Below are 10,993 nucleotides of genomic sequence, written 5' to 3' on the forward strand. Positions count from 1 at the left end.
GTCCCATGTTCGCCATTTTGGCTCTCGGATGCAAAGGAAATTCAAAAGTACCTCATTGTAACTTTAAGAAACCCCATGACGCAATCTTTCATACGGGGCTTTCTCAGCGACAGGAAGGCGGGACAAACGGCTAGCGTGTAGGTTTTGTGTCAGATGTTACGCGCTTTGAGTTTATCTTCTTGGGGTTGGTCGTATTTCACAATTCCAGCTAGTTAGCTATCTGATTGTACAAACTGAAGACGAAGTTGACTAGCGAGCTTTTACCCTTTTACAACTGGGCTAGCTAACGTTAGCAAGCGTAGGTTAGCTAGCATAGCATATTTAAATAAGTGAAACGTCAGTTATCTTTGTCAATGTTAATAAATTCCTACAGGATTCATTTCTGAAGGCTAAAGTGTGTTATGCATTTCCTTAGCTAGCTTCATAATTTTTCTCAAACCTTACTCCATTGCTTTGCAGCACGTTAACTGAATATCCAGGCAGGTCCAGAGTTCGCAGTACTTGTGTCAATCGTCATCTTACATGCGTGGCGAAGATGGAATCGGAGCGGCATATACGAATAATGGCATGCCGTGGCGACCTTCTCCTCTTCCAGTGCAGACGTTCAAGTTCAACAGGCTCTGAGATTGCATTCTGGAAGATGTCTTTCGAACGAGATCTCGGCAGCTTCTTAAATAATGAGGACTGTAAAACAATCATGTATAAAAACAGCTCCAGAGAAGTTGACATAGTTCACTGCGCCTCTGCAGTGGATCTCAAAACGAGACAGAAGGTACCGTGTGTTTTACTGAGGTTGATCAAAAAGGGATCTCAAGGCTTTAAGTACATGCTTTACTCTTTAAACAATCTGAGCATTGCAAGTCTCCATGTAGAGCTCACGGTGCCTTATGAGATGGTAGATAACATCTCAGTACTGAGTGGGCCCACACTGGTATGGAGTCATGGAAAAACTATTTTCTACACATCCCCACAGACTGGTGGGATTAAGAACGTCCCTGTTCTTTTGAGTGCCATCTTGAGTGAAGAGCTACCACTTTGGAAAAGAGAATTAGTAGTTGTAGGTTCTGGAATGCATGCATCAGAGGACATGGGAAAGCAGGTGAATGTCACTGAAGGAAAAACTCTCCTGTGCTTCTTGGAGGATGGCAAAATGTTTAGTGGAGCATGTCTTTTGCCTGATGCTTACAGCTCACTCATCCAGTGCATGGTCTTGCTGTCAGCTGAAGATGTGGATGGCCTCATGCAATCTACTGTGCTGGCAGCAACTTGCAGGAAACAGTTGCTGTGTTTTGTGAACGGCCTACCAGAAGATATGTGTCTTCTCCCTTATGAAGAGCCTAAAAGCATTGAAATAGTTTACACTGGAGCCAGCAGATGTCTGCTTGCTGTCATTTTCAACCATGGCAATGTCTGCGTGGTGTGGAAAGATACATTTAAGGTACGCTATCTGTGTAAGACACCTTTTAAGGTACTTCTGTGTAGCACAGTTACATTAAAAAGTATTTTTATGGTGCCTGTCTGATATGCTAGGCTGTGGATTGTTTGTGGGTTTTGTTTAAAGCGATTTGGAACTCATAAATGTCATATATAATAAAACCATTGCCATAATTATATTAATACCATACTAACTTTATAACCATTTTCACACTTTACGTATATCTGCACATGGACGGACTGCTTTTAGTAGCTACATGCCTGATTTTTAGGTTTTGGAAAAGAATGACCCTAAACATCAAAAATATCAGTAACATCAATGAAGAAAACCATTCTTTTCTTTATGGCAAGGTTCATTTGAGTCTCTGGGTATTGTAGTGGCCCTGCTTTTTTTTGTCAACAGCCAGCTTGTGTCTGCTCTATTTCTCCATCAGCCCACATGTTGCATCATGCTGTTTGCTTACAATGAGCAGCATGTCCCCCCCCCCCCCCCCCCCTTTAAGTACACCCCCAGCATAGCACTGAAAACTCGACCTTTCTTTTTCAAGTCAATCGAGAGGATATTCTTGGTGCATTTGACCACAACGAGGGGGAAGTTTTCTTGGAAGCTGAGGAGTGCACCTTGGATGGAGTGCAGCATGATTGGGTTCTGTGTTGGTCGTGCAATCATCTGCTTGGTGTGTGTTGCCTTCGCTGTCCCCTGATGCTGTATTCTGTAGGAGAACTCTTCAGCTCTTAAGAGCAGCTGAGTGCTATTGCATGTCTGAAAGCTTTACTGTGCTTGTTTATTCCATGAAGATCCACTGAAGACAAACAATGGATCTGGGTTGGCAGTAGGTTAAGATATTGAAATACGACTATTAGCTCTAGAGCTGTTCCGTAATTCTTGTGAGACCTCCCTGTATCGATAGCTCACTGCACCTTTGAAAAAACCCTGATTATGAGGTTCGAATGTCCAAGAAACCTGCACAATGTCCTGGACAACTGACTGTCATTTTCTGCCCATGTTACTACCTTAAACCCACTACACTCTTGTAGCTGATCCATGTTTATGCACAACTCAGATTCACATACATCACTCCACTGCTGCTCTGTTCCCTCTTCTGGCTTCCTGTGCTCACTTGCATCAGATTTAAAATTTTGATGTTTGCCTACAAAGCCAAAAATGGACCTGTCCCTCGAAAGCACCTGTCTCACTGCATCATATCTCACACCCTTCATATTTCAAGTACAGGATGCCTTGGACCACGGTCCCTCAAGAAACAGAGAAGGCATGCCTGAAGACTCTTTTCTGTAGGAGCACTCAGATGTTGGAATGAACTATCATTAACTGTGAGGGTCACCGTGTCCCTTGTAGTCTTTAAATGTAGACCGAAGACCTGCCTCTTCCAGCAGCACTCCATTGTTCACTAGGTACTTGGCTAGGGTTAAGCACTTGATTCAAAATTGTGTGATTGGCAGGGTTCTGGCTAACATGAATCATTAGACTCTGACCTAATGCATTAGCATAAGGATTTTGTCCATGGAAACTACAGCATATACCCTAACCCCCTCATCCTAACAATACAGCATATACCCTAACCCCTAATCCTAACCTTAAACCAATACAGCACTATTGTAAGCCATTAAGGGTAATAATATCTATTAGGGTTACATCTATGTATTTATGAGTTTTTGGCTCTTTCAAGTGTGGTTTTTATGTTGGCAGCAGTGAGTTAAACCAATATGATTCTTTAAAAACATGTACAGTTAGTATGATTTCTAATCCTAATCACTTAAAGGAATCAATATAATTACTAACCTTAACCCTAACCAATATGATTCCTTAAACAAGTGGTTCACGCTGTGTTGTGTGTTTTATAAGACCAGGCTGTAGTGTACAGTTTGTGTCCATGCTGATATTTGAGCTCTACAGGTCGCTGCATGCTGGACAGGGGTCTCCTCACTGCTCGTGGACGACTTCGTGGGCTGTGGTTCAGATCAGATTCTGTTGCTGTTTGATGAGTGTGATTTGGTGGGAGAGTGCCCTGGAGAATTCCTTCTCACAGACCTCTGCGGCATCCATTACTCAGTTAGTCACCATCAGTCCTATTTGTTCAGGGTTAGGGTGACCCTAACAGTCCTCTATCTGCAGGGTTAGGGTGACCCTAACAAAGTCCTGTAGCTGCAGGAAAATCCTGTGCACAGTGTGCTGGAACAGCTAGGCCTGTGTGCTTTATCTGGCTTAATGTCATTTTATATGTGATAAAATATATGAAATATTACATTAATGCTACTCTCCTTATAATACCAAACATTATTCTCCCATTATATAAATATGTTAAATGCTCTGTGCTATATAATTCATAGTGATGTCCCATGATCTGCATAACACCAGCTGTTTTTCTTATAGTGCGGAAGAACAGATGAAGAAGCCATAAATCCGGGCAACCCATCCCAGGATAATGTCCTTCTCACTGTGCAAGCTTTAGACTCTAGACTGCAGGTAGCCTGAGTCCACATCTCTTACAGAAACTTATGAACCAATCTCTGACTGGCTTTGCCAAGGGAGAAAAGATTGAATGAAATGTCATTAAAAGGGTTGGAGTTAGACTAACCCATCCACTGTGAAGCGTGCCAACACCTGGAGAAAAAACTAGGCCATTAAAGTCAAGAAACCGAAAACAGTATGTGACATAGTCAGTGCTTAAGGATGATATGAAAATGTATATATATCAAACATGTATGTGGTCATATAGTACTCTACCTGGAGGCATGAGTTTTTCAGACCTGTTTGTACTTGACCTTTCAGAGTGGCCTGGCCTTCCTACAGGAGCTCCAGAGAGATCTGAGTGTTAAGGATCAGGTTCTCCAGCAGTCTATTAGAGCTCTTGCTGACCTGGTGTCGGACAGGGAACATCTCCCAAGCACTCCGCAGCAGGTCCTTGTGGTTGAAATCCTGCATCTTACATATTTTACATATCCTAAATGTCTTAAATATATAGTTTACCTACAGTCCATGGATAATAGCAGGGATTATTTTGGCCATGTATCTGGGAATGTGATGTCAGATACTATTAGAATACCAAGACCTGCTTCTCCTCAAATCTGCTTTGTGACAATTAAAATAATTACTACAAGTATAGACTTGAATGCTGCACACTCTTTAACTAAGTTTAGTTTACTTAGATCTTTACTGATAACGATCAGCCAGTATCACTGTCACTACTTGTCATCTTTAAATGTTTCTCAGGAGGGGCTGGTGTCTCTCTGGGATGAAGACGGTGAGGAAGAGATGCATGTTCTAAACAAGCAGATGCAGACTGTGGTGGAGGAATGTTCTCTGGTGCAGAGGGTGTGGTACAGAGTGGTTGGCAATAGCCTTGTCTTTGGGCTTCTTCTGACACCAGCTACTGACGTGTATGTTTCTCGTACTAAGAGACAAAATAAAATGGAATAATAAATATTTTGCACTCTCAGGCAGGTCTCTGGCAGTCTCAGCAACACAGCTAAACCAAAGAATGTAAAGTCCAACAGCTGACTGTCACAGTTACACCTTGCCTCAATTTTGAAAATATTGTGAATTCTTTTGGCAATTTGGCATATGCAGATGAAGTTATTTGGCTACTTTCTAGAAACTTGCTTTTAATATTTCATTTAAGTCATATAATGTGAGATTGTCAGGGGTTTTGGGTTCTGAGACTAGGTATGTTATAAATGTAGACTGTTGTAGCAGGCTGATGTGGTCCTGAAGGTAATGGATTACCCATTACTCATCCGAATTATGACAGCATACATTTTCACAGTGCCTGTCGCCTAGCATCTAGCCTTTAGACCTTTAGCTCGACTGTTGACTGGGTATTATTTGGGTGGTAAACCATTCTCATTCCAGCACTGGCAATGATTTGTGAAAACAGCGACACTACTGTTTCTGATACTTCAACTTGTTCAGCACTCAAGCCATTACAATGTCATTATTAATGTTGGGTTGAGAGAAATAATATGATTATAAACCAACCATGAGTGAACACATTACATCACACCCTCACATCTTCAGTTTCACTGCTTCGCCGTATCTTAACCCTAAGCCTAACCGTTACACAAATTATGTGCTGTACTAATTTATCTGGTCATGTGCATACCTCCCCTTAGCACCAATTGCTGTTGGTTTCACTTCTTCCTCAATGTTTTTAGGCACTTCTTTAAGGTTAGGGTTAAGATGGATATCCACTGGAACACTGCAATACTGCTCTGCTGTTTTTATTTGGTGGTGTGGTTTGTGTAGATGTGAACACTGGCCACAGATTTGCTACTAGGCAACTTTTTATACACAGTGACTGCTTGTTCAGATTATGTACTTAACTGAAATACAGGTCTTTTAGCCAAATGCTTTGTGAGGCGGGCTTTGTGTACCAATGTGCTTGTCAATGAGTTGCATTATGAGTTTTGAAAGTTATGCACTTTGTTTTCAATTCTGTTTCAGAAGTTTATCTTTAAAAAAACTTTCACAGTGGCATGCTAGCCTGGTTTCTATAGGAACGGACTCTAAAATAGCCTTTCCCCCAATCTCTCAGAAAGAGCATGTAACAACCCTTAGCTCTGCCATGCTTTATTTTAAACTATAGAACTAAAGTGCCTCAAACCTGTCATCCAAAAACAGAATGGTGTCCAGGAACAGCTTCCCTGTCCTGGCTGTTCTGCCATTGGAATTGTCACTATTTTCTCAAGTTGTGGGCACGTCCTTATTTAGGATCTTACTTTAGCATGGCCGTCACTCTTATGTCGTGTTCACTTTCGATCTGCTCTCCAGAGTGGAAAAGAAGGTGACTGGTTCCATTCTGTGGGAGCCGTGTGGTGGTGGAACGGCCCCTGCTGTAGTTCAGAGCTGGAGTAAGACCCTTTGGTACCCCCAGCCTTCCGCTCCCAGGGGGCCTCCAGCTGCTAAGAGAAGCAGGCCTCCTGGTGGACTGGATGCCCATCAGCCCCGGCAGCAGGTCCTGCTCACTGTCACTGAGGTCATCCCACTGCTCAACTTTGCTACAGTCACCTGCTCCATCTGGGTCCACTGTCCCTCCAGCGGAACAGAACATGCAGGGCACCCGTGTTACCTGGTGAATCTGGACATGAAGGAGGTGCTTCAGGGGAAGCTCCACCCATCACTTCTTAAGGACTGCAGTGCTGACTCGGGTAATGTGAAATTATACTGGCCTCAGATGACAATACTGTAAAACTCTGAATCAAAAGCAAACCAAAAATCCCTGGTGTCTTTGTTCAGATAAGGCCAGAGAAGATCTCATGTGCCTGCTGGCAGTGTTAGACTCCTGGCTTCTGGAGATCAACAGCTCTGGGCACACGGTCGTGGACGTGGGGGCGTGGCTGAAGGAGAGGCTCGGGGCCAAGCACGTGGAGGCCAATCCCCAGTATCTGCTGAACTGCTGCACAGGGTCCTCTGCTCCTAGACTTTTCCACTGGCAGGTCTGTGGGCCCTTCCAGGGGCTGCTGGGTATTCACTGCAGGTGAGGAAGTGGCATTAACCCATGTGCCACCCTAAGGGATTGCAGCCTGTGCCTCTGTCTGTACTACTTTGGACATTTTAACTAAATCAAATGCCATTTAGACCAAAAGAAGCTTTCTATTGTGTTTTATTTATACTAAAACCAAGGTTTTAATAACCATATCCAGTGTTTCTTATAGGAGAGCTTTTTCTTGGTTTGACAGATGCTACATTAATTGCCTTTGTGTTGCTTTTGTCTTTGCAGCGACAAGTTGAGCATGCTGCAGTTTTTGGACTCCCTCCGTAACTTTCTACCTGCCTCCCATCACATTGAGCTTCTTCCCACACCAGCTCCGCAAGGGACCGGCCAGGACCTTGTCCTCCGTCTGGATATGGAGATGCAGACAATAACAGACGGTGTGGCCTCTCTACTCCAGGAGGATGATGTGGAGGGATTTGATGGTGGGGGAAGGTGGGATCCCACCTGCCTGGAACAACTGCAAAGTCAGAGGGAGGAATGGCAGAGTGAGCGTGAGAGGAGCAGGAGGAGGCAGCGCCCCCTGGTGAACGCTGAGCACTACCGCAGCCTGGTGGAGAAGATGATTCAGTCACAACTGGATGGGGACATCAGTGCCCTGGTGCAGGCGCAGGCTGTCAGGGCTCAGTAAGCTAATGACCAGCTGGCACTGGGTAGAGAAGGTGCCACTTGCCTTGATTTGACTCAGTATGGTCACAGTTATGCTTATCTCTTCTGTTGCAGTCTGTAATCTTTTCACTGTATTTGTAGATTGTGCAGTTAATGTTTAATACAAGTACTATTACAATATATATTTTTTTAACTACAGAAAACTGGTAATCTGAATTTATAATTTTTTCAAAAAAGGTGTATTGACTAAGGTAATTTTTTCCTGATTTGTAAGTTTAATAAATAAGGACTATGCTATATTTCTGAAGTTTAAATAAATCATAAGCCTGCTATTTTGTCTTTATTAGTAATGGGAAATGCATTATTAAAATGCAGATCACCTACATTATTAAAATGTGATAATCTTGTCTGTCTCTAGGGCTGAATTTAGTGAGACAGAACGCAGCTCTTGTTTACCTTGGAGAGCTGTAAAGTCCAATCTTTTTGAATGGTTGTTTTGTCTTGTGTGCAGGGAGCATGTTTGTGAAGGCTGGGGTTGGGGGAGGGGAAGGAAAGCTTTGCTGTCTCCCCGGAGCTTCACAGGATATTTTGGTGTCGTTTTCCTTGAAAACACTTAAAGCTGCCCCTGGCCTGTGAGCAGGAGACCCTGTCAATTCGGCTTTTCTGTGTCAGGAGTGAACCGTTATGGTCAACCTCAGTGGTCGACTGCTTTACTGTGGTACAGATTAAGTTTTCTTTGTGAAAGGCTTGAAATGAGGCAGAGCAGAACTAGCACTTCTGAGTAACTCAATGCAACCTTAAAACAGTGCTGGCTGGAAAAGGCATCTAGTAGCTTTGGCCAAAGAAACCATCGGACAGGCTTCTGCATGCTTTGGTGGTAGAATTGACCTGGAGGATAGTTGAGGTGGGCGCTGAAGGAGGTATAGCTGTCCTGCAGGTAATTACTCTATTCTTCATTTTGCCCTCCTTTCTCTAGGATATGGCTGACTTAAAATTATACTTGGACTCCTCAGATGATTCATAACAGCCATTTCTCAAAGAAAGCCTACAACTGACAGCGATGTACAAACTCGGAGCGCTACAGAGCTACATCTGCCATGGCCATTTGGCAACTACTGACCAAGACTCCACAAGGCACCAACACATAAAAAACATGTATTTAAAGAGAAATTGATTTCCCTGTTGGCCAATGAGATCGCCCACATTGTATAGATGAGTCATATTTGCGCATCTCACTGGTTTCTTTCACAGCACCCTCATATGGGAAGCCTGTAAAACAAAACCTTGAAGCACAACAGCACAATTAACAAACTTGTAACATAACAAGGCTCGTGGGTGTTGGAATGCAAATGATACACAGTAGCTAGAAGACCTGCCTGCTTGTTTCAAATTAGCATTGTGCAAAAATGTCTGGTGAACAAACTACAACAGCAATGCACAGCAAGTGATGAATAGATGAGGTTGTTTATGCTTGCTGCATTTAGCAGACACTCTTAGCCAGAGTGACTTACAAAAGTGCTTTGTCATTTACCTATACAATACATCCTAGCCAGTAGAGAAGGTTAGAGTCCAGTATACCAATAAACTAGAATACTGTAGAAATATAAGTACAAAATACATCATCTTCGACAATTATAAGTGCAATTAACAATAAATACTGGGGTTTGTTAGTCAACATCAGTGTAACAAACAATACCCTACAATAAGTAATAGTTTCATGTGCAGAAACACACGAACAGGCTAACATATATTAAACAGCATCATGGGTGTCATTAGGCCTGTTTTAGCCCCACTTAAATGTTCTTTACCACCACCCCCACCACCCAATTAGCATGCATTATTCGTTTAAATCAATAGTTCCCATTCATTCCATCTTATTCAAGCATGCCGTGTGTGTCCAAAGTCACAATCAATTGATTGAAGGGGCACTAGGACCTGGGAGAGGTGCTGCTGCAGTACAACAGCCCTGAAACCTGAACCAGTTTTACTGAAAGATGTAATGTTTGAGCAATGTGACAGAATTATGGATAACTCTGTCTCAGTGTCAGAGAATGGTCCTGAAGACTGTATAACTTCGATATTAAAGAAATTACATAATCTAAATGTCTATTACAATTGTCCGAAATGAAACTAACGGAGGAACCCAACTGATTAATGTTACTTAAAAAGCAAACTAAAAACTACTTTTGCATTAAACAATGCAGCATTTAGGACAGGTGTTAATGGATGGTTATTTTTCATTTTTGCAATTTCCCAGCATACAACATTTGTATTTTGTACTTGTCAGTTTTGTAGCTGACTGTAGCTGGTCTTATGGTTTTTTTTTGTTGTTCATCAGCCCTACATAAATCCATCACCTATGTGCTTAATGTACTAGAGGCTGTAACTTGCGCTACTGTCTCCAGAATCAATGTGAAGATTCCCAGCTTTATGCATGTGGTTTTATTGCTTTTTCCCCCATTGTTCAGAACTCATGCTTGTAAACCTGCGTGAACCAAACCATGGCTTCTGTGTACCATTTGTACACCAATTTGTGCAATTCAGCACCTGATATGTTATTTACTGATGGGGATGTGGGATCCCTCTGGAGTAAATAATTAATCATCTCCTTTCTTTAACTCTCCACTTTGCATGAGATTATTATTCGTATTTGGACCCTGTTGCATCTGTTATATTCTTTCTTTGTACTTTATTTTGTGAGATTTTACTTTTTTTAGTATTTGTCATTTAAAAAAACGTAAAATAATATTATCGATAACAATAATAACTTTGTAATTATATGTATTTATTTTTACTCTTATGCATGTTTCCTCACTGGCTGGTTGCTGGGGTGTTACCATGGAAACAGCAATATCTTCCAGACTATCCTGCCTTGAGGCCTAAATTATGAGGATTTTTATTTCTTTAAAAACAGTTCAGGCCAGTGTGCTGCCTTGTGCAGTGCTGATTATGCAGAAGGGGTTTTAAAAAGTAGAGATCAAACAAATGGTAGAGGCTACAGTGGTTTACTAATTGTTGTGGTTGTGTGTGTGTGTGTGTGGGTGTATTGAGGATGGTGGGCTGAGGGTTGTGTGTGTATGTGGAGTAGTGAAGATAAGGTAAGAGTTTTGCCTGTGTGGCCTAATGGGCTGTAAAGATGACAAATGGCCAAGCAGCAAGCTGCTTCCACAAGTAGAGAACAAGCAAAACAGCTTTGGGCCAAGTGTGAGAAAATATAACACCAGTGTGTTATAGCTCACCATCCTCAATACTCACACACACTCTCACACCAAACCATCAGCTCAGCACCCTCCATACACACATACACAATACCCAACCCTCAGCTCACCATCCTCAATACTCTCACTCACACACACACACACACACACACACACACACACACACACACACACACACACACACACACACACTCACTCACACCCATCAGCTCAGCACCCTCC

General features: G+C 42.5%; 1 protein-coding gene across 2 annotated transcripts; it reads left to right on the top strand.

Moving 5' to 3' along the window:
- Positions 1-2: 2 nt before the first annotated feature.
- fancb (FA complementation group B) lies at positions 3-7,883 on the top strand. 2 transcript variants are annotated; one of them, XM_035523040.1, is made up of 9 exons: positions 10-137; positions 460-1,438; positions 3,350-3,505; positions 3,827-3,919; positions 4,226-4,354; positions 4,667-4,833; positions 6,224-6,600; positions 6,689-6,929; positions 7,173-7,883. In XM_035523040.1, the coding sequence occupies exons 1-9, from the start codon at positions 76-78 to the stop codon at positions 7,573-7,575; spliced, it is 2,607 nt and encodes an 868-aa protein (XP_035378933.1). In that variant the 5' UTR covers positions 10-75; the 3' UTR covers positions 7,576-7,883. The 2 variants fall into 2 exon arrangements, with proteins under 2 accessions (XP_026884045.2, XP_035378933.1); XM_027028244.2 differs by having other exon boundaries at positions 3-137; positions 4,226-4,833.
- Positions 7,884-10,993: the final 3,110 nt, after the last annotated feature.

The sequence above is a fragment of the Electrophorus electricus genome, chromosome 25 (assembly GCF_013358815.1).
Source record: "Electrophorus electricus isolate fEleEle1 chromosome 25, fEleEle1.pri, whole genome shotgun sequence".
Taxonomy (NCBI): Eukaryota; Metazoa; Chordata; class Actinopteri; order Gymnotiformes; family Gymnotidae; genus Electrophorus; species Electrophorus electricus.